Source organism: Engystomops pustulosus, chromosome 7 (genome assembly GCF_040894005.1).
Source record: "Engystomops pustulosus chromosome 7, aEngPut4.maternal, whole genome shotgun sequence".
Taxonomy (NCBI): Eukaryota; Metazoa; Chordata; class Amphibia; order Anura; family Leptodactylidae; genus Engystomops; species Engystomops pustulosus.
Window position 1 is genome coordinate 70,229,505 of NC_092417.1, and position 24,418 is coordinate 70,253,922.

A 24,418-nucleotide genomic window follows, 5' to 3' on the forward strand; every position below is an offset into this window, starting at 1 on the left:
CTGTTCTTAGCTGAAAGGAGTGGCACCCGGTGTGGTCTTCTGCTGCTGTAGCCCATCTGCCTCAAAGTTTGACGTACTGTGCGTTCAGAGATGCTCTTCTGCCTACCTTGGTTGTAACGGGTGGCGATTTGAGTCACTGTTGCCTTTCTATCAGCTCGAACCAGTCTGCCCATTCTCCTCTGACCTCTGGCATCAACAAGGCATTTCTGCTCACAGGATTGCCACTCACTGGATGTTTTTTCTTTTTGTGGACCATTCTCTGTAAACCCTAGAGATGGTTGTGCTTGAAAATCCCAGTAGATCAGCAGTTTCTGAAATACTCAGACCAGCCCTTCTGGCACCAACAACCATGCCACGTTCAAAGGCACTCAAATCACCTTTCTTCCCCATACCGATGCTCGGTTTGAACTGCAGGAGATTGTCTTGACCATGTCTACATGCCTAAATGCACTGAGTTGCCGCCATGTGATTGGCTGATTAGAAATAAAGTGTTAACGAGCAGTTGGACAGGTGTACCTAATAAAGTGGCCGGTGAGTGTATATGTCGTAGGGAGCTTTCCAGATCTATATTTGGGACCGAGTTTTGCCTTTTTGCTGCCTGAGGCGTAAATAGAAAATGTTTCAATCTTTATTAATATATGGTTTCGATCCTCATAAACTATTAGCAGTTGCTTATTAGGTTCTGATCCCATAATAAGTCACAAGGGGAATCAAGATTTTCAGTAGATGTTTAAGTTTTGTACTAGATAATCTCGAAATGACTCTGGTTCTATGGATATTCTAATGAATTTATAATAAGAGTATAAGTTTTTAATCTGATGTCCCCAGAGTTGTTGGACTTTTCCGTGCTTCGGATTGCACTTCTATAGAATCACAGGTCCTATTACTAACAGTATTGTGCAGCCTGCTGGCACAGGAACCATTAGTTATCTCAGTGAATAAGAAAGAGTGGCAACATATGCTGCCACTACAATCTTGTCTGGCACTGCCATCCCCTCCTCCGCTGTCCTTGCCAGCCACTCCTTCAGGTTAGAGCACTCCTGCTACCATCTCAGCACTAGCAGTAGTTCCAGAATTGCCCAGGGCTATGCCAGCCTTCAACTATTTCTGTCTCCAGCTACTGCTACATAAGGATTACACTACTTCCCGGGCTCGCCCAGGTTACTGAGAGAAACCACCACTTCCCCCAGGACAAACCAGTCTTCATTCTTGCTCCAGATGTCTGGGTAATTCTCTGCTAGCCTCTACAACAGGTACAAGAATTGCTGCATATAAGCCATGTGCCATGCTGGAGTGTTCAGTCTCCCCTCCATTCACTGTGGGTGTATTGGTACTGTGAATCTCCTATGTGTTAATACTGTCCTGCTGCACAGTGGTATTGTATCTATCCATTTATGTGTGTATGATCATGTAGATAGCTATAAGTCTGTAGGTGTGCATGTATTAGTTTATGTCTATGTATGCGATTATTGTGTATGATTGTATGTGTACATATGTTTGTGCATATTTATATGCATATTTTATTTTCCATTAAAATCACATATGTATCTCTGTTTACTTACATGTCTATTGCAATTACAGCCTAGTAAATTAGTCTTATGGGTAACAGAGCACTGTGTCTTTGTGGAGCCTGTGGTAGGTATACAGATGTATTATTGGAGAAATCACTTCAGACACTAGTGTGTGGCACTTATTATGCAGTGCTTGTGCAGTTATAGGGTACATTTATATTGTTAAAACTGCAACAACAAAAAAATCACACCTAAACCTGCAAGTTTTGGTGCAAGTCTACAAAGGAGGAAGGAGAAGAGGAGGAGGAGAGAGTAATAGATTGAGCCAATGAGGAGGGAGGAGGTGTGTCTCAGACTACTATAGACAAAAGATTCCCATTTGCTCTATTAAAACACAACTATAACTAGTTTTTTGTGGAAAATGTTGATTGGTGTTGTTGTATATACCGTACATACGTTGGTCATAGAAGCCATTGCTCTTAATTTCACAGCAAACAACAATCTATATATTACAACTGTATGCATGGTATAGGAGAATAATCTGTATGTCACAAGGACTAAGCTACTGAGGTGTTCATGTATATCATATTCTATTATTTTATTACATTAAAGTGGATTGGCTATTTGTGACTCATATATATGAATATATATATATAAAATATATATGAACTGCCACATGTAATTAAAATCAAGAATGACAAAGAAGGCACTTACTTATCGATCCAGGCACCGAGACTGTGGTAATTGTCCACGTTACGGATCGCGGGGACAACCATGCCCATATCTGTTGCGGCGCTGCCCTGGTCCCCGGCCCACTCTTACCTCTCCATAATCCTGCTCTTTTCCCATCTAGGCCGCGGGAAGGCGCACGGTGGCACTCTAAGATTTAAAGGTCCAGCATACCGCTGATTGGCACTGGCACTCCCGGGTTTCCTTAAAGGCCGTCAGTTCCCAGGATTCCCGACCGGGAAGCTTCCTGTTCCCTGCGCTTGTTCCCTGTTCTGTTCTGCCTGAATTCCTGTTGTGACCTCGGACCTGACCTGTGACCTTGCACCTCTGCCGCCTGCCCTGACTCCGCGCCTGTTCCTGACGTTGAGCCTTGTTCACATTTCTGTACTACGACCTTGGCTGCCTGTGGAACGACCTGGTGGCACCCTGCCGCAGCAAGTCCATCCTGCTTAGATTCCAGTCCCAGGTGTCGGCTAATACCATCTCCCGCGGTGGTCCAGGGTGTCCACTGACCCTGAACGCTGACAGTAATCTTCTTATAGTTGTTATCCATGGCCTTCTTCCTTCTAAAATCTTCTTTTATAATCAGGCTAAGAAGTCAGAAGGGCTCTAGGTGGTATTTCAAGAGCCGCTCTGTGCTGTAGCTTCACAAGCTTCCTGCTGCTTTTAGATTACACAGGCAGAGGGAGGAGGGAGAGAGCAGGGGGTTGGATAAAACATATTATCATCACTGTAACAGCCTATGAATCTGCAGCACTTAGGGGCTCTGGTAAGGCCACCAGAGCTCTTCAAACTCATTAGCTTAATTTTATAAGTTGATTTTTAGTAGGAAGGAGGCCATTCATAACAATTACAAGAAGATTATCACAGACGCAGTGCCTGGATCCATGAGTAATTGTCCACAGTTTATTGTGCCTGATTTATGCTTGATGGTAGATTTTCTTTAATATCTGGATATACTTTTAATAAAATACACAATGTAACATAATATGAAAGAGAATAAACACTTATTAACATAAGTCATAAGACATTTATCAATTAGTTTTCATTCTATTTCCCATTATTCTACATTGTGTATTTTATTAAAAGTATATCAAGATATTAAAAGAGATTACAGTGTGGCAGATCATCTACCAGTATGAGTAGCTCATATTGACCTCTAGCACATCAAGTGGTAAAATCTTGCGCCCATGTCTCTGCTGAGAAGTGAGCGCTCCTGACGTTATTTCATTATCTGAACTGTAGCTATTAGTCACTCCTCTGCCCTACTAATGGGACACAGCTAAAAAACAGCCAGGACAGCAAAGACTGCTAAACATATATAGTAGTCAATCACCCCATATACAGTAAGTCCTGACATACAAGTCAGACTGGACAGTTAATTTGATCATGTTTTGTGAGTTATGAGGAGGGGACCTTTGAAACTTGAACTTAAATATCTGAGGGCCATAGCAACATTGGGGCAGATTTACTAAGAATGTGGGAAACTGCACTAAAAGTGCTCTGCAGATGTATAATGCTGGGTGTGCCAGATTCATTAAGAACGTGTGCCAGAAATCGCTTCCCTGCACTGGCCCAACAAAGTTCCCCAACTTTTTTGTGGTGCACCTTTAACATAGGGCGTGTGACTGACTTTGCATGTTAAAACTGGCACACGGTCCAACTGAGTGCCGGAACGCCCCCTAATTTGTGTTGCATGGAGCAGCTGCACCACGAAACGGTTGAGTGTGACACATTTGTGGGGGAAACACTTCTTAAATACCTGTGCAAGCAGTTTACACCTAAAAGAATGCAGAAAGTCCGACTGAAAAGTGGCGCAAAGCCCTTAATGAATGTGCCCCATTGTTCTTGAATATTATAACATGAAAAATTTGGAACCAAAGAATTCTGCTTCCTAAAAGCACTTATGCGGCACTTGGCAACCGCATCGATATGGTCATTATTATTATAGTTGGACTTACAATGTATGGCACAGACGTATCCCACTGTATGCCTATACAGTGAAATACGTTGTCCGGCCCCCCCCTGCCTGAATGCAGGGGTAGGAGTGTACAACAGGGGCAGCTTGGCTTCTGCCGATGAACGGGGTGTTCCCCCAGTGATGTCACTCTCCTAATAAGTGACGTATGCACTCGGCGGGGCCTTTAGGAGGGATGCAATATGCTGCATCAGCTCCCCATAGCCGTCCATTGCCCCTGCTAGGCCCCGTAGCTTGCTATGTCTTTCCATCCTGCATTTTTTGATGGACAGGACATATAGTGGCCAGAAGGAAGCATTTGTCAATGTATATGCTAATGGTATACTACGGGTGCTTTCCTGACATATACACTTAGCGTATACAAAAAGCGCGGTGTGAACCCACCCTAACATTATAAAAACATTGCTATAATAATGGAAACTGAAAGCCTCTCAAAGTACGACACCAAGATAATTGGCTCTAGTACACAATGGGGCACATGTATCATAAGTTTGGCTTTGTCCATCTGTGTTTTTTTTTGGCTTTTTGCTGCTCAGATCTTAGTATCAGTATCTTAGCAGTTTGATACATGTTGCGTCTGGTCTATAGTGAATTTGCAACTTTTTAAAAACAAAATGCGCAAAAAGTCTCCAAAAGTCTCCAATCAGCTCTAAGCTCATTTGTACACCTGGTCAGATGCAGCCGAAGATTTGCGCCAAAATGTGCTACGTTTTTGCAACTTTCACATGTGGATTCAGGCAATAACTCAGGGAACAATAAACTAAAGTTTCAAAAAACTAAAGGATAGGAAACTTGAGAGAGGTTCTTAGGGCAAAAAAGTCTCAAATTAGCAAATACACCATGAAAAGTCACAAAAGCCAATTAAAAAGTTTGCTACATGTGCCCTAATGAATACATTCTTGTGAGGTGTGTTGCATATACTGGTGTTCTAATGATGTCCTGATATCTAGGGTCCTAAGCTTTGGTTGCTTTATGGGTAAATTTGCCTCTGGGCATGTGCATTGCAATGGTTCATTTCTGCAACAGGATTCATTTGTGACATGTTACTTACTTATGATACTGCCTGAATAGGATATTAAAACATTTAGTTTTATTAGAAAAACTTTATAAGGAACCTGCCATTTAAATTAACCCACCCAAAATAAATACTTCATAAAAAACTATGATTGAAAAGCATTCCCCTTATCCCTAAATGGTTCCTTTCCATGGATGCAATGTTACAAAAATCAGTTTGTAAACTTATATGCAACTCACCTGATGTGATTCCAATGATATCAATGTGGTTCTGTATATTAAATTTTACTTGCACTGCCTTGTCTCCTTGTCTCACAAAATCTACACGATGTATGTATCTGATCTCATGAAATCACATGCCTCTATGGAGGATGGGAAGGAGTAGAAGACCATGGAGACATGCTGTGGTTTCATGTGTGATTTCATCAGATACCTACATGGGGTACAGTTAGTGGGTAAAGGACCTTAGATGACATCACCCTGGTCACATACCATGAAGTGCTGAATGGTGAGGAGACAAATAGTGTGGGTAGGGGTAAATGGGATGGGCCAGGCAAGCAGGACAGGCCCCCTATGATGCCAGATAAGATAACATAAAGTAGATTTTATGTGGATGTGAGACGAAAAATGTTAAAAGAAGGGTGGTATTTAGTTAATAGGGCTCTATGGGAACCCATCACTAGCTGTTTTGTATTGTGAAAAATGTGGAGACAGGTTCCCTTTAAAATATGGACGGAATTAGCCAAATGGTCCCTACATTACATGCTACTGGCTTCTGATTTAAGAGGATATCCACCATCTAAAACCATTGGATTGAGTTACTTGTCAATTACTTGTCAATGCAGATCAAAAATTTGCAACGGAAAGGAGATTTTTGCACTGTATATATGGGATTGTCATAAATACCATACACTACACTGCTGCTGTATTGCAGGGTATTAAGTGTGCAGATACCCCAGATGTGTGCAGATAAGTCTATTAACACTTTTATAAATAGCAGCATAAGATATCACATATAAGTACTGGGGGGAAGACCTAATACACAGTAGATAGCTCGGCCAAACATTCATTAATCATCTCTCCCAGCTCTCTAAAAGCATTTATTACTGGCTTTACAGAAAGTACATTTTTGTTAAAGGTATAGGCCCACATTTACTAAGCTCATATGCTAGTTTTCTGGTGGACTTTGCATGTTCTTTCTAGTGTAAACTGCTTGCACAGTGTCTGCACCACATTTGTGTCACATGTGACCGTTTTCTCTTCTGCACTGAAATTGCCGTTCCGGTGCTCTGTCAGACCATGCAACACATTTATCATGCAAATGTGTAGCATGCCCCATGTTAATGGTGCTCCAAAAAAAGTTGGTGTACTCTGTCAGGGCAGTGCAGGGGGTGTCAGATTCATGAAGAATGTGCACCAGAAATCCTGCTTATGGCGCAACCTTCACACAACACAGGCAAACTGCTGCTGCACATAGCACAGTGTGCACTGTTTTTAGTAAATGTGGGCCATAGAGTTTCTTATAATTCCTGAAATACCACTTTAAAGGAAGAAATCTATTATTTACATTTGTGATGTGTTAATGAAGTGCGTTGCCACGTGCATGTCTGGGCAGCACACCAGCGGATTGTTAAACTCCAATAGAACTTTGTGTTTACCACTGGAAGATCTTTGTCGTCTTTATACGTAGCCTCTGGATGCAGCAAGCAGTTGCGTTCCTTCCCTGCTTCCTACCACATATGACATGTGACATATTTGAAGTCCAATATAAACAGAAATGTTAAATTGCAAAGTAATTAACTATGTCACGTGTGTGTGCCACGCGGTCATGAACACAGGTTGTATATGGCTAGCACAGAGCAGGATAGCCCAGCAAATGCTTATAGCAAACCAGCAGCGGCCAAGTCTACATGTTGAGTGCATAGAGGCTAAAGTTCAACATTGGTACAACCCCTTTTAATAGATTGGAGCAGTCTCTGCAGTTCTGTTCCTCCATTACATCTATAGATTTATTAGAAATCTTTTATCTAATAAACTATCCATTACAGGGACAGCACAAATTTGAGGGTAAAACCTATATACAGGAAGGTGCCAATGATAATCAGTATAAATAAATGGTCATGGGAGGCCATAAAAACGGCTGATACAAATCATATATACACCAGATTATCAAGCAATGTCAGCTTATCAGGTCTCTCCCCTTTTAATATTTTATAAAAACAGAACCCCCTAATTTACACATATAGAGTGGCCTCCTCAACAAAATTACATATACGCAGTGACCATCCCACAAACTCTATCATAAGTTACGTACATACAGTCATATCTCAGGCATCGGGGTCGGGTTGAAAAAATAATCAGGCTTTTGTCGCGCTGCTCTAGTTCAGTAAAACGTTTATTTTGATAGTGGTGGACAACGCGTTTCGGAGGTGAACTACCTCCTTCGTCAGGTCCAAAGTACAAGGTCTATGGTATAAGAATATCACAATGTATACATAGTAAAAGCAAGTTCATTACAAATAATATATAAATAATTAAAAAAAAGTAAATAAATAAATAAGTAATAGATGAATAAATATCTGTGTTTGTTAGAAAATGACTGTTAATGCTATAGAATTCATACATATAGTCGTAATTTCATTTGCACAGGCAGTCCCCGGGTTACATACAAGATAGGGTCTGGAGGTTTGTTCTTAAGTTGAATTTGTATGTAAGTCGAAACTGTATATTTTATAATGGAAGTTCTAGACAATTTTTTTTCTTTTGCCCCAGTGACAATTGGAGTTTCAAAATTTTTGGTGTAATTGGACCAAGAATTATCAATAAAGCTTCATTACAGACATCTTACAGCTGATCATTGCAGTCTGGGACTATAGTAAAGCATCCAGAGAGCTTCACCAGAGGTCACAGTGGGCAGAGGGGTCTGTCTGTAACTATGGGTTGTCTGTAAGTCGGGTGTCCTTAAGTAGGGGACCGCCTGTATAATTAATAGTCATAATAAAGGAATAAATTAATAATATAGTCACAATAGTAGTATTAAAAAACGTTTGTAACAATGGTAATGGATAGATACTAGGACAGAAGGTGAGATCAATATAAATAAGTGGCATTTAAAGAAAAGAGAGTACATCAGAAATAAGGAGGGTATGTATATCCTATTTTAAGGGTGAGCATGTATAGTCATGAGTGTGAGCCTAACCTGTTTTTTCTCCTATGGCAAGTCCGTCCTGAGGGTGAACTTGGATGGTGTTAGGGGATACAGACAGGTGGGTATCACAACGAATAGACCGAAGTATTGATGGTGGTGTTAATGGACACATATATTGGGATAGTGAGAAGAAGTATGTAAAGAGAAGAAGATTACCTCGGCGTTTGAGGGCTGGGGCAGACTTGCAGATTATCTGTAGGTATAGTGAAGATATGATAATTAGGAACTGGGGATGAGGTGTGAGGGGTGGTAAAAGATTGAGATTACTTACTTGGTCTTAGGACGCGAGTCGGCACGGGCGCTGTGTGTGATGTCCGTGCTGACTTCGCGGTTTAAATGACAGATAGGATGGCGTGCGACTGCGCATGCGCCAGAACTTGGCGCATGCGTGTTGGAGATGGTGGTCCGTGCGACAGACTGGTAGTTCGGAACGTAAAAGGACTAAGTTGTGACTGTGAGTAGAGATGGTAGAAATGGGAGATGAAGAGACTGAGGGTGGATTAGAAGAGGAGGGGGACTGTAAATGACCCTTTGGAGTAAGAAATGGAGAACTGATGTTGGTAGCAGAAAAATGGGCATAAATGTATTATCCTAGGGGCTGGTGTGGGAATGGCAGGACTGATTCTGGAAGAGGATAGATGGGGTTGGCTTAAGGATAGAGTGGATGGCAATAAATGGAGCGCCAATGGGTTGGATGTTGAGCGAGGGTATATAGAATGTGGGATATTAACGTGGATGGTGGAGTAGGGCTGATGATGAGTGAGGGGGAGGAGTGGGCACCAGTATAAAGGGGACTAAACCCGTTCTAGAGATTCGTTAGCCCATATGGACACATTGAGTTTAGTTTATCTCAGGCATATCTCGTATACAGGCAGTCCCCGGGTTACATACAGGATAGGGTCTGTAGGTTTGTTCTTAAGTTGAGTCAGAACTGTATACTTTATAATTGTAAACCCAGCCAAAATTTTTTTGGTCTCTGTCACGATTGTATTTTAAAAATGTTGGTTTGTCATAAGAATCAGGATTAACACTAAAGATTCATTACAGACACCTGTGATAACTGTTACAGCTGATCATTGTAGCCTAGGACTAAAGTACAATAAATTACCAACATCCAGAGATCCGTTTGTAACTAGGGGTCATCTGTAAGTCGGTGTTCTTTAGTAAGGGACCGTCTGTATGTATAATTATTTAATTATATAATTATCTGTGCTTAAACCAAACTAATGTCCCCAGTGCTCCAAGGCATAGTTGTAAACAGGCTATATTGCAAATACAAAGAACAATATCAGTCACATATATAATATAGAAGTTTGTCCACAAGTGTTACATAAGTGCAATCAATACATAATTATAAGGTTAGCCATAGATTACTTAGTAATGATAAAAATGCAGACTCAGGGTACCGAGGACAGTAATCCCCACGCGTTCCACCTGCTACCAGAAGCTTCCGCAGGGGTCCGCTGTTCCCTGCTGCACCAGCGGGAAGTTCGGCCTACCGGAAATCCCAGGCTTAGACGCTCTGTGCCGGAGCTCTGCTGTTCTGGCCTACAAACCCCCGGCACAGAGTCACTAGTCTACACTACAGCATTTTTTTATCCTCGGCTACTGCACCTGGCCGTGTAGGAGCCAAGGATGAAACGTAACTCTCTGGTGGCCGCGTGTCACTGAAAATGGCTAGGTGTGTCAGTGCTGACACGCGTGTCATAGGTTCGCCATCACTTCTGTAAAATAATAATAAGACTACAGCTTATCTCCTGCGCGCTGGAATGCCCTGAAATTCACCGGCCTATACCTGGTGAAGGTAAGTGTAATTTTCGCTACACATTTTTTTTCTTAAATGCGGCGGTTTTTCCAAATCCGTCGGGTTTTCGTTCGGCCACCCCCCCCTGATTTCCGTCGCGTGCATGCCAGCGCCGATGCGCCACAATCCGATCGCGTGCGCCAAAATCCCGGGGCAATTCAGGTACAATCGGCGCAAATCTGAAATATTCGGGTAACACGTCGGGAAAATGCGAATCGGGCCCTTAGTAAATGACCCCCAAAGCGTCACACAGAGGAAGTCCTGTGCAGTGCTATCGTAATCACTAGTATCTGTGTCTTCAATGTGTTGATACTATTGATTCAAATAGCCTATACAGGGGCAAAAGCCAGTGATAGTGAGCAGAGACAAGCTGCAGCTGCTGAGTATTCTAAACATGTAATTTGGCTATATAATTTGTACAGCACTGCCACAAAAAAGCAATAAATTAATAAACAATGCACAGCAATAGATTGGATGTTCAATGTTGCCTCCAACAAACATAATACAGCGGACCTGAATGTCAAGTTTCCTCTACCTATTTTGGGTGAGCAAACCTGAGTTTTGACCCTACAAGATACATAACCCCAAGGATCTAGGAGACTAGATAGGGTATAGCAGGGGCCAGGAACCTTTTTGGCTGAGAGAGCCATGAACGGCACATATTTTAAAATGTTATTCCGTAAGAGCCGTACCATGTGCACATGCCCCCCAGTAGATAGGTAGTCCCAGTGTCAAGGGTGCCCCTGCGATCTACATCTCAGATCGCAGGCACACCCGTGCCCCTCTCCGTGGTGGTGCCCATTTCCAAGCTCACTCAACTCGCCACTTTCTGGCTCCCTTCCCGCCTAGCCAGGGCACGCGGCGCTGGCACTCGCAGATCCCCGCGGGATCTTGGTGCTTCATGCCTATGAGGAAGCTTTCCACAGTGTTTCCTTCCCAAGTGTTGACCTCCTGTTGTGACCCCGGACCTGTTAATGATTTTGCTCCTTCGCTGCCAGCCCTGATCTCTTACTCCATCACCTTGCATCATGCCGCCTGCCTTGACCATCTGCTTGTTTCTGACCACGAGATTGCCTAGTGATCCTGTAACTCGACCTTGGTTGCCACCGTGAACAAGTCGCGCCTATGGAACAACCTGGTGGTACCACGCTGCAGCAAGACCATCCTGCTTTGCGGCAGGCTCTGTTGAAGACCAGGTGCCACTTAGATTCCGCTCCTAGGTGTCTGCTTACATCATTGTCCGCGGTGGTCCAGGGGGTTCACTACTCCAAATCCAGACACCCACCACATGCCTCCCAGTAGATAGGTAGCCACAGCACATACTCCCAGTAGATAGGTAGCCATAACAAAAAAAATAAAAATTTCACTTACCAGCTCCCTGCAGCCAGCTCCTCGTCGTTCCCATGCTCTTCTCTTTGAGCCAGGCTTAGACGATGGCAGCGATGGTACCTGGGTCGTACAAAGGACGTAGGCAGCAGTAAAATTGTTGCCTGTGTCCAGTGATCAGTCTATGACACACACAGCAGCCATCACTATTTATTAAAGATCTGTCTGAGAGCCAGATGCAGCCAACAAAAGAGCCATATCTGGCTCCCGAGCCATAGGTTCCCTACCCCTGGGGTATAGGTTTAACCTTTATTCAATCAATTACTGTGAGTAATCAATAAATAGAGATCAGCCACTTCAGTTGTATGCATTTTTGCCATATTTTTGTACTTACATAAAAAGCAGAAATATCTGTTCAGACAATACCGGACCCAATAATAGGAATAGAAGAGTATTTATGAACAAATTGCGGTACTGAGACTAGATCATGTCCTTTTTCAGTGCTTTGATGCTCTACAAAGAGTTATAAAACTATTTTCACTAGCTTGCAGTATAATATGTAGACACCCAGTACACAAAGATTTCAAAGAACTCAGGGCTTGGAGGCAGGAGCCACACCTTCTGTTAATACGCAGCTGAGCTTCTGCTGTTTATGGTCTGAACTCAGGACCAAATTATAGTAGCTTCATCAGCCATGCAAAAATGCAACTGCTTGGAAAGCAATTCCCCAACATATACCTAATAATGGAATAACGTTATCTAAGGAGCCAAAGAAAGGTGTGTAACTTTTTTTCTTTGTGCCACTGAGGCCTTATGGTCCTTATTCCCACAACAAGGCCCTGCAGTGATCTAATGACTGGTGTTGTCAAAGTTGAGCCTTAAAGTGGTTGGTCACTTTACGTCATGTTTTTTAAAAGTGTGGGAGGTGGTATTGACGATTTTACCTCATGTTTTTTTGTAATGTGTGTGTGTGGGGGACAGGATATTAAGTAATTTATCAATATACATCTATTAAAAGCCCTGCACCACTAAAGTGAAGCCTCCTGTATTTACCTCATCAACCAACCATTCCTGTCCATAAAATGTCCACAGATTGAGGGTCATGTGATCTCTAACTTCCTAGACCAATCGCTCTTCCATGACCATAAACTTGCTGGGAATATCTTGCTGATGAGGTAAAAGACCGGAGACTTCACTTTACAAGAAAGCGATGCAGAACTATTTATAGATGTATATGGGCAAATTACCTGGTAATATCCTGTCCCCCAACTTACACGAAAAAAGAGGTCAAATGGTCAATCCGGTTCTCCGCTATGCCTTTCTGATATTAATAGTGGGAAAAATATCTCTGAAGTACCTATAAGATTCCTTCCATATATATAAGGCTGGCTGCACACCTATTCAGCCCGTAGAAACTGACCCATATTTTGTTCCGCTCCCACAAACTGAACCCAATGCACAGTCCGTTCATTATACAGACATATGATGTTTGCCGGCCAAGCTGTAATAACTATTACAGTGGTGGCGCTGCACTTCAGCCGGAGTCCATGTGTCAAATTTCTGTATGATGCAAGGACCCCTTGTGGAATGTGTTCTGTCCATGGCATCGGACCCACTTCCCTATTAATGCGTAGCAGGTCTAACCCTATGGGATCCAGAAGGTGAACAAAAGTATTTTGTATTTAGTGTTAGCTCCTTTATGAATGGAGATCTTGTAAGAAATCTTGTAATAGACCATGGGCCTTTTTTATAGTATTTTTCTCAAAAACATCCAGATAATTCTGTGAATTAGGGAATCATTGGTTGGGCTATTGTCAGATACAGAAGAAAAAATTCCACCAAATTATCTAATTGCTCTGAAGGGCCGGTAAGGTTTGTCTTATGTACTATGGTAGATGATTGAGCCTCTGATAGAAATGACTGCTGTTGTCTAGGCTAGGGAGGAGGATCAAAGATCAGATGGAAGGGAGGTCACCTTACAACACACTGAGATGTACAAAGCCTAGAGGAGGAGGATGTGTCCAGTGTGAGGACAGCACTACAGACTCCCACTTCTATTGCAGGATGGATACTTCTCATCAGTGCAGGTGCTGGTGACGGACTCCTGTGACACTGATAACGGTAAGTTATTTCTTCCCAAAAAATATTTTATAGTCTATGGGAGGTAACAAATACATAAACATCTCCTTATAGCTTTAGTTCTTTAGTAAATGGCACACCATTCTATTGCACTAGTGATGAGAATCTCAGTGATCTTCTGTCAATGTAGATTATAGCATGTAAAATATAAAATACAGATTGTCACAATGATGACTATTACAGCTTTGGCTTGATACGGGGGGTTACTGTAGACTTTAATCATAATGAAACTGTAGTATTGATATTTCTTGTTAAAATGCAGAACTTGTGCAAACTAGAAGAAATGTGTGTTATAGTTAACGTCAATAGGTAGAATTAAGGCTGGGATTTAGTGGAGATTTGTAAACCCAGCTTAGAGGTACATTTCTAACTTACAGCACAGATTGTACTAGAGAGAGGGCATATTATATTACTTCTAACTACTAAAAGACATTTGATTGTTTATGCCCTGCTCTGGAGGAAAAAAGGACATGGTAACTTTTTATGTATACGGTACGGATCCAGTCCTCAAAAGCAGAGGGTTCAGTACTATGTGTACAGTTTGTACTGTAGTATGGATTCATAGAATAAACAGGGCAGCAGTGATATTGGTCCTATCTATATGTTTACCACAAGAAGATTGCATAGACTGAATAGTTTTAGGACCTGGTCTGAATATATTTTTTGTTATTAACTTAACATTTTCTCTGCCAAAAAGCCAAATCCTTGAAAATGATGAGGAACGAAAACACAAAAGTACATCAGTTTAACCATATCACTGCAGGTGACATGGGGCAGGATAGCAATTAGCATTGTATATGTCATTGTGGCAGTCCAAGCTCTTGGATCCCCCTGATCCAGATGAAGCAATGTGGTCTCTTCACAGAGACATTACATCTATGGAGGCATCTGACGTAGGTTATATGAGACCTGTGTTGGAAGGTGGAACCCAAGTGCTTCTGCCCAAAACATTAAAAGAATTTATGTGTAACCATCAACTTCTTTACAATAGCAGCTACACTGTACTGATGAAAGGCAATGACTCAGAAGCAATGTTGCCTGCAGTTGGGAGTCTTCTACCTCTGGAAGATACTTACCGGTTTGGCTATTATTCCAAGTTATGTTACTAGGGCATTGAGCCATAAGGGCTTCCTTCTTCAAAGTTGTCGCCTGGAGGTTGAAGAACTTTCTTCCAAAAACAGCGCAGCATCTGACCATTGTTTGTGCTGGTATTGCACAGGGAACATAATCAGTATTCTTGCATAATAATATTTAAAAATATAGGGGTAATTATTTTAGTAGGGCCTCCCACACTCTTCACTTGATCTATTTTTGGCCTCAAAATTTTGGCTTCTGGCGCGCTTTTATTTTTTAGACACATTTTTTGGCGTAATTTGTACCGCGAAAAGAGAACAGGTAAAATCTGGTCTAAGGAGGTCTAAACCTTTCAGTCTGTGCAGTAATTAATTAATCCCTTGTACCACAAACTTACATTCCACTAAAAAATATAGCACGGTTCCAGCGCCACCCCCATAAAATTAATAAATTCCCCTCATCATCTTTGTCTATTGGCCCGGGATATATTTTTAGTTAAATAACAAGGTGAATTTCTTGGTAAAAGGAGGTTATCTTTACTGCTTATCACAGGTTTTGTTTTGGAATTTTGCTGATTTAAGTGCACTGAATTTCCATGGGGTGAAGTTTACAGAGATAAAAGTGTATATTTTGGCAGAGATTGTATTTAAGTATTAAGTGACCATATGTGAGGTCTGTAGAATTTCCCTGGCTGATATGGACTAATTGCATCAGAAAAAAGAAACTATCCTTGAAATGGATTTTATATGGAATAAAGGACGTGTGCTATATTGCTATAACTCCTGTCTTTAATTTCTTATTATGTGCTACTAAACAGAAGTGTTTTAGACTATTTTGTGAGTTTCTTTTTGCTGAAACTATTTACCTAAGCACACGAAGCTAGGGGTTAATGAATTGGCACAGAATTGAAAATGGTCATAAAGGTAATATAGAACTCCATAGTCCTTTTGCAAACTGCAAGCACATGAAAAGTGTTGGGATTTCAAAGCTGCCCCCAAATAGTGCGCCCAAAATTTAAAAAAATGAATGACAGAAAAGGACCAATATTCTGGTGCCAACACTTCATAAATAGGTGCAACAGGCGCAGCAAAGGAAAAAAAACTACAAAAAACTGTCGGAAAGTCAATAATAAATGCCCTCGATCATGTGCAATACTGTCTCCTGAGCTAAAACTATTAGATAAATCTGTCTGGTGAGTATTTAAAGGGAATCTGTCAGCAGAAATGGACCTAATAAACCACTGCCAGTATGTTTTAAATCAGCTGAACACCTTCCAGATTGTGATTTAAGGAGTGGGGAAAAATAGAGTCTATATAGTATAACTGAAATCTCTACTTTCATACATAAACACTTTTGGATTTCAATCTAAAAAAATCCTACAAAAAGACTTTACTACCAAGGCAATAATTTACACTAGTAACATAGTGAATGGGATTATACGGGTCAATTACGGCTGAGAATTCTAACTGCTGAATCCAACTTATTTGCTTCCCCCTGTGTATGACTCCAGCCTAAGGCCCTATTCACTTGTCCGTATATCACAGACATAACCTTACTGATATTATTAATATGTTATCACTGGTCGGTCTATTTTTAAAATAAATTGCAAAACCAATTTTTGAACTAAATTCCTGTACTATTAATGGGGGATATTCATTAAGGCTTGTATGCCATTTTGTTAGTGTACAAGCCTTGAAATAAATGCAATACCTTCCTCACGCCCAGGAATTGTGATTACTTTCCCCCCTACTCTACCTCCACAGTCAGTGGGCAGTGATGGTGTATGATGGGGGCAATGATGGGTGGCAAAGTGAGCTCCTGTTCCTGTACATCTGAAAGTTATAGCACAATTCTACGCCAGGCAGGCTTGTCGTAGAATAGTCTGGCAGCATAGCAAAGGGGCATGGTCTAAGAAAATGGGCGTGATCTCATAGCAGAAAGGTCTGTGCGCCAAAAATACTCCTGACCCAACTAATAGGAGGTGCAGAGTACGACTAGAAAGTCTTATACAGGCAGTCCCCGGGTTACATACAAGATAGGTTCTTTAGGTTTGTTCTTAAGTTGAGTTTGTATGTAAGTCGGAACCGTATACTTTATTATTGTAACCCCAGGCATAATTTTTTTGGTCTCTGTGACAATTGGATTTTAAATATGTTGGGTTGTCATAAGAACCAGGATTAACACTAAAGCTTCATTACAGACACCAGTGATAACAGTTACAGCTGATTATTGTAGCCTAGGACTAAAGTACAGTAAATTACCAAAATCTAGAGGTCAGTTTGTAACTAGGGGTCGTATGTAAGTCAGGTGTTCTTAAGTAGGGGACCGCCTGTACTAGGACAGATTTATCACCCAGCACCGGACACTTATATGAATATGGTGCAGAATAAGACGGTCTAGTCTAACTCTGCACTGTCTAGCCTTAGGACACTTTTTTATAAATGATTGATACAGTCCATGTGACTGAGAGCAGTCTTCCCCCTCCACTATAACCAAACATGTCACCAAATTTGATGACTGAATCATACGCCATAAGTTTATAGAGGGATAGAAAAGGGGGTGCAGGGGATGATAGGACATGTTGCTTCTCTACCTACACATGGGAAAACACAACCTAATGTTGGTTGACCGTTATAATTTGTTACTGTAAGTAATTGAAAAGGCTATAAACACCACATGGACAGGGTAAAGTGTGTGTTAATGCCTGTGGCATTGGTATTTTTTTTAATTATGTTTTACTTATAGACGCCCCTAAATACAGTAAAGCTTTTAGCTTTGATTCTCACAGTGTAGTGCATTGAGAATCTATTACAAAGTACCTGTCCACCTAAAATGTTAGAGGGCATACAGAGTAGAAAGAAAACTTTATGGAGGAAACAATCCATATATATTTGCAAAGGATTACCAAATACACACTAATTCCCAATCTGATTTTATAATTAATATTACTGCTTCCACTCACTTTTAAAAGTTGATAAACGTATACCTTGATCCCTGCAGGCAATCTGGAACCATGCACACAGTCATCATTATTTCCTCTCTGCTCTATCAACTCTACATCCTGCTCCCTCCTCTCCTACCCATTTTGCAGATGTGAGCTGACAGAGATTTCCTTGTAGCAGTTTATGTTTCATCAGGAGAGGGGAGGGGGGGGGGAGCAGGAAGTAAGGTTATAAGAACAGTGTGCAGATAATGATGATGACTCCGTGACTCAATGCAGTTTGCTACAAGAGAGCAGTAATGTTAATTATAAATGCAGATTGGGAAATAGTATTAGACAGGCTATGAGAACCTGTCTTTCGATGAAAATGTGAAATCCCTTTAATTAAAAGAATTATTGGGTTTATCATGACTAGAGTGAATTTTCAGGTTCCAGTCTGGCTCTGCAACGCCTCTGAGCATAGAGTGCAGACTGCATATGAGGAAGAAACCTTTAGGAAACCCAACTATAGGAGTGCATTTTTCAGGATCATGAGTGTCCTGAAGTGCAAAGGCCTGCCCTATTGGTAAGATGACCCAATAAAAGGCCATCATTAAAGATACGCGGCTGTAGGCTTCCTGACCCATGACGGTGGCACTGATAACATTCCAAATGTTTTAACACCATGACATCCCCATGTAAAGCTTGTCTACATCGGGTGCTATATGTCTGGCAGAATAATCTGCTGTTGTGTGGCCAAGACCAATATCATGAGCTTTTAGTGATTATTACACAATATACTGTACTGTAATTGTATTATTGAAGTGCATCAGAGTTTTTGTAAAGCTTTAAGAGTGGGACAGGCCTAGCCTATGAACCTGTCCACCATTAGACCATCATGATAGGTTTTGTTTTAAAGGGTTTAGGAAAAAGGAAGACTATAGGCACCAACATTTTGAAGTGTCCTGTCTTTAGTCTGACCAGGCCCAGGGTCAGACTTCTTTATAGAATGCACCCTAGTGAGTGAGGTGTAGGTAAAACAAAACATTATAAAATTACAATTATATTTGAATGTAAACTGAAGAAAATAACGTCTGAATCTATGCCAACATCTCATTGACATAGATTGCAATTGCAGATTCTACCCACAATGTAACAAAATTAATTTTTGAATAATACTTATTAAAAAGTTTTATTTTATTGATTACCATAATAATAATAATTGTTCCTATTTTTTTGAATATCAGTATACTTTGTGCCAGTCTTCACCATGGACACATTGGTTTATGAAACGACCACTTTAATGGGTCAGGTCTTAGGATAAATTAGGATAAACCTGAGACCAAAAAACTTAAGTCTGATCTGCAGGCAGTATGTTACAGGGGGAGTTGTACAGACTGATGTACACATATTCAGGATAACTACACTTAGAACCATATTGCAGGCCATTGCATACAGAGCAGTCATCCCCTGGCTTATTACACTCTTTGGAGAGTAGCTGAATGGTGCGTGGCCCAGTTGTTGGACCCCCACTTATCTAAATAACCTATACTAAGGATAGCTTACTCATATATACTCATGTAATCCCTTTCCAGCTGCTAATTTTGTTATGACCCTTTAAGCTGTTAGAAAGCTTATAAGGAGCAGGCACATTATATAACACCCAAGCATTTACTCTGGTTTTTAACTGCAAATAAAGACATAAATATATATATATATATATATATATTTTTTTTTTTTTTTTTTTTTTTTTTTTTGATTAAATTTGTTGTGGACAATTTTGCCTTTGGTTTTAAGTGAAGTGCAGTATATGTGAAAGGTCCAGTTTATTGCCTAGAGGGGATTTGTTGTTGGTAGTATACCCTATGGTACCAGTTCAGTTTGCATAATGTGTTCTGTGTGGACAGAAGATGTATTTGAGACAATGGCCCTGAGATAGAATCATTTGGGGTTACTTGGCTTTGGCCCTTTAATAAATGTTTTTATGTTCTACTTTTTTCCCAAAAAGTTGCTAAAAATGCATAAAAAGTCCCAGCACACATAAAGTTGCAAGTCATGAATCTGGCTTTCCACAATGTTGCACTAAGTAGTTCCATATTTATTGCAAGTACATTTAAGTGGCAGAAATATTCCTGTGCAATTTTTTAACAGTAAAAAATGCCCAAAAACTTCTATGCAATTTTTTTGAGATTTTTTTACACCAAAAAAGCCCATCAAAACCAATGATAGATAACCCACATTGATCATATATGTGCATTAATGAAGCAAATCTGCAGTGTAAAGTCACTGATGAAAGTTACTAGGGGAGAGCTATATATTTAACCTACTGACATCTCTAATACTATTTTACTACATGACAAATTCCAATCTGTCTTATTAATACCTGGATAAAACCGGTGTATGTTCTAGGTTAAGTTGAGTACAGCAAATTTTCCAGATTCCTTTTCTTCCTTATCTTTAAGTGTTAAGCCAAAAGTGACTCAAGTGTGCTGCTACTTTGCATTGGCACGCCTCTCAATACACCTGTTCAAGTCGACAGGATGAGCTCAGGTGTATGGATTCCTCCTCCTGATACAGTAACATAGTCTACCTCTATTTCATAGGAGTGATTGATGGTCCAGCTAACCTCTGTTCGGTGGATGTCATTGAGCCTCACACATGTAGGATGGCGGCAGAATTTATCAAGAGCTGTTGTAAAGGATGCTTCCAAAGTGACAGCAAGAATGGTAAGTATTTAGTTGTTTGATACTTGTAAAATAATAGGAAACTTGCCAAGAAATATTCAACGCTGACCTGCTGCTGTATCTCAACCTATTAGCTGAGAAACTATTTTATGAACTGCTGTATCTACCCCTATCATGTGTGATATTGCCTGCTGAGCTGCTGTATCCAAACTGACATAGCTATATCCGAGCCTATCATTTATGATACTACTTGCATAGTCTTCTATACTTAAGCCAATAATGTCTGATACTGTTATGCATTTGTAAACTTGGATAATTTGTGGACAAGTCATTGACATGTTCTTATCCGGAAAACCCTTTTAAAGGGAATGCTCACTTTTACACATCTTTTACATTGTCCCCAAGACATATAAGAAGATGCAATTCTCTGGGAATGTGTCATGTGACCTAAATAGACCCAATGTTAAAGCTGCCTCGACTCTTCCCAAGACAGACTCATGGGGGGTTAGTTAACATTAGGCAGGCTCGTGATAGTTCTGTGAACTCTGCAGCCTTGCAGATTTATTAAAGTGGCGTTGGCCCTTTAATAAATCTCTCAGCAGTATCTGGGTTTTTTTTTTAAATAATCGCAAAATAATAACAAAGAAGAGGAAGAAAAAATTGCAGAAGCACATACACCAGGAGGAGAGGGTAGTAGCTATGCAATTTATTTTTATAGTGTTCCACTAGCACTGGGTCTATGTTTCAGCCACTATTTCTGAGTGTCCATGAATCATATCCATATGATGGTCTTGCCTCATAATTAGATTTTAATTATTTCAAGATGGAAATGAATGTATACTGTACATCCTTAAACAAAAAAATGTATTATGTGCTCAGATATTATGAATATATAAGTTATTCTCTTACAAAATTTACTCTATCTATATCACTTTACTACATCACTAATGTAGGTGTCTTTCCCCATTTTTGGATCCCTTTTTGCAAATCCATCTTTGGACCATAGAGGATTTTTTTAAAGAAATATACTGAGGTAGTGGCAATAGAGCTGGCCACCAATCACAAGGGGATCCCTAGAAAGTAACAACCTTATTGTCAAACTTTACTGTGGGTTAATATTTCTGGGGACCTGGGCTTTTCTCAGCATACACCAGTCACGGGGCTCCTCCCTAATATCCTCCCTTAACAAATGAAGATATGACAGCAGCCCTGGCAAATACACTTTGTTGATAATTCTCCAATCATCTACGTAATCATATGAATAGCATGTGGGTGATCTATGTCCAAAATCTTTTTACAACTTCTCCTCTTTGGGCCTTATGATTAGATATGGAATTAAAGGGATGGACAATGGCATATCTATCTTGACTAACTTGACACATAGACAGCATTTTTTTGGGGGGGACAATCACTTCTCTTTTTTTTTTTTTTTTACAAAAGCTTGTTGAAACTCTGTAGGTTTTTTATTAGGTCAGTTTTCCATGGCAGTATTGGTCTGTATTTAGTATCAGTGAAATATATACAGAGAGAATTATAATAAAAAGATGTTTTTGAGCCACTCCTGGTTTTGGATTTAACTGGCCTTTTTTGTAAAGGAAATCTACCACTTTGTATAAGCACTTCTGATCTTAGCTTATTTACAATTGGGTGCTTTCTTGCTGATAAAGGCAGTAATTTATTTTACCAGGAAACTGTACTATAGAAGGCAAAAATGAGTCCTAAAAATTTTTAAATGAAGCTTGGGAGCTTTAGTGTGTAACTCCTATGTTGCTCAGGGCTCCCACATCTCATATTTATGCACAACTCAACTACAAAAAAAATTACAGTAGATTATGTCTGGTTTCTGAAATAGGTACAGAATTCTCTGCAGCAATCCTGTGCTTGGTGCAACAGCTCTATTCTCTAGTTATCAGGATAATTCTGAGATGGTAATCAAATGCAATGGTGGTAATTTATCATTAGAGCAGCTCTTTATGACAATTCTATTTCTGTCTTTTGCGTTCCGCTGCAGTCGCAAAAATAACCCCATCAAAAGCTGCAACATAGACTAGGGTGGGTTTTGTGCCAAAACTTGCGCCTAAACAGAAAAATTGCACCAAATCGCATATCCTGAATTCAGCATATTGTGGAAACTAGTCTATGGAAATAATGAATTTGGCACAAACAGGGTCTATGTCAAAGTGACTTTGCACTGTCCAGTGTTCATTTCGACAACGCCACACATAAATAAAAAACCCAATGATAAATTACCCTTAATGAGTAATTGTGGATTATGAAATCCTTTAGATTATTGGATCACTCACTTTCAGTTTTGCTATATTCTGGTTCTAATGTTACAAATGAAAGGAAGTTTTCCTAAACTGTGTGAATTGTGTAAGGAAACTTACATACAGGTGCTGGACTGCTAACTACAATGTTAGGTCCTCATGTGTAGCTTTCCCGGAACAAGCTGTTAATCCAGCTGGTGTCCCTGCCAGCCAAAGTCTTATTAAAATGTCATTTGTAACAATGTGACTGTGACAGAGGTGATGTTTGATATTGCAGTACAAGTGTAGAGTTCAGACAGCCCTGCTGGGAGTCTCCAGGTTTGCACAAGTATTTACTAAGGGTGGACATACATTCATACATACTATTACAGCTCCGCTTCTGCTATGGTCCATTATATCATCACAGCAGAGGCTTAACATTGGACCACTTAAGGCCTTTCTACTTTCTGTGGGATGTGATTGTCATTGCATCAGTCATTGCAATCAGTAATTTTAAGTTTAGGAGGGGTTGACTGTAGGTCTGTTGAATTATATCTGCTATTCCCTGTTATGTGAAGGCGAATCCTATTTGATCATTACTTTGTTTCCAGGGATGAGATCCTCTTAAAGGGATTGTCCACTGTTCTTATAATGAACTGTTGTACAATTTTACAAAATATTCTATATCAATTCCTAACAGTTTTCTGGATCTCTGCCTGCTGTCACTCAATAAAAAAATTAATTACTCACTTGCAGTGGATAGAAATCTGTCCCTGGTCATCCCTGTCTGAGAGCAGAACTGTTCTAGTTACCCAAGGCAACCAAACAGAGCTCAGCTTTATTTTATCAACAGCTTTGGGAAATTGGAAGGTGAATTCTGATTAGTTGCCTTGGGAGACGAGAACAGTTCTGCTCTAATAATAATAATCTTTATTTATATAGCAGCATATTTCATAGCTATAGGGGTGAGGCCCTGCTCACAAGAACAGTACAATTTGCGATACTACACATGTGCACTTGTGTAACGTCACACAAATAGGGACAGATTTTTTATCTACAAGAAGTAAACAATGAAGATTCCTGTTAACCCTTTCAGGACCTGGCCCTTTTTTGTTTTTTCATTTTCATTTTTCACTCCCCATGATCAAAAATCCATAACTATTTTATTTTTCCATGTACAGAGCTGTGAGACAACTTGTTTTCTGCGTAACAAATTACACTTCATAGTGATGGTATTTATTATTCCATGCCGTGTACTGGGAAGCGGGAAAAAAATTCCAAATGCAGTGAAATGTCTACTTTATTCTTTGGGTTGGTGCGATTACGGGGATACCAAATTTGTATAGGTTTTATAATGTTTTCATACATTTAAAAAAATTAAAACCTCCTGTACAAAAATTTTGGGGGGGATTTTGCCAAACTTTTTTATACTTTGGTGTACAGAGCTGTGGGTGGTGTCGTTTTTTGCTGATTTTGATGACGTTTACAATGTTATCAATTTTAGGACTGTTCGACCTTGTGATCACTTTTTATAGAATTTTTTGTCTTTTAAATGACAAAAAAGTGCCATTTTCGGACGCGGCGATGTGTTTATGATTTTTACTGTTTATTTATATTCAGATCAGTTCTAGGGAAAGTGGGGTGATTTGAGTTTTTAGGGTTTATTATGATTTGAGTTTTTAGGGTTTTTTATTATTTACTTTTTTTTATTCTTACTACAGTATGGCAGTATATGGGGATTTTACTCCTCATACATTACAATGTGCTGATAGCACATTGTAATGC

General features: G+C 40.2%; 1 protein-coding gene across 3 annotated transcripts in view; it reads left to right on the top strand.

The window, feature by feature from the left end:
• Positions 1 to 1,032: 1,032 nt before the first annotated feature.
• Positions 1,033 to 24,418, top strand: part of TC2N (tandem C2 domains, nuclear) — a 48,588-nt gene continuing 25,202 nt past the window's right edge. The window contains exons 1-3 of one of the 3 annotated variants that reach the window (XM_072116638.1): positions 1,033 to 1,253; positions 13,634 to 13,691; positions 20,307 to 20,429. In XM_072116638.1, the coding sequence (XP_071972739.1) occupies positions 20,369 to 20,429 (61 nt within the window). In that variant the 5' untranslated portion in view covers positions 1,033 to 1,253; positions 13,634 to 13,691; positions 20,307 to 20,368. Of the gene's footprint in view, positions 1,254 to 13,539; positions 13,692 to 20,306; positions 20,430 to 24,418 lie in introns of those variants that run through there. The other 2 variants (XM_072116637.1, XM_072116636.1) reach the window with 2 other exon arrangements.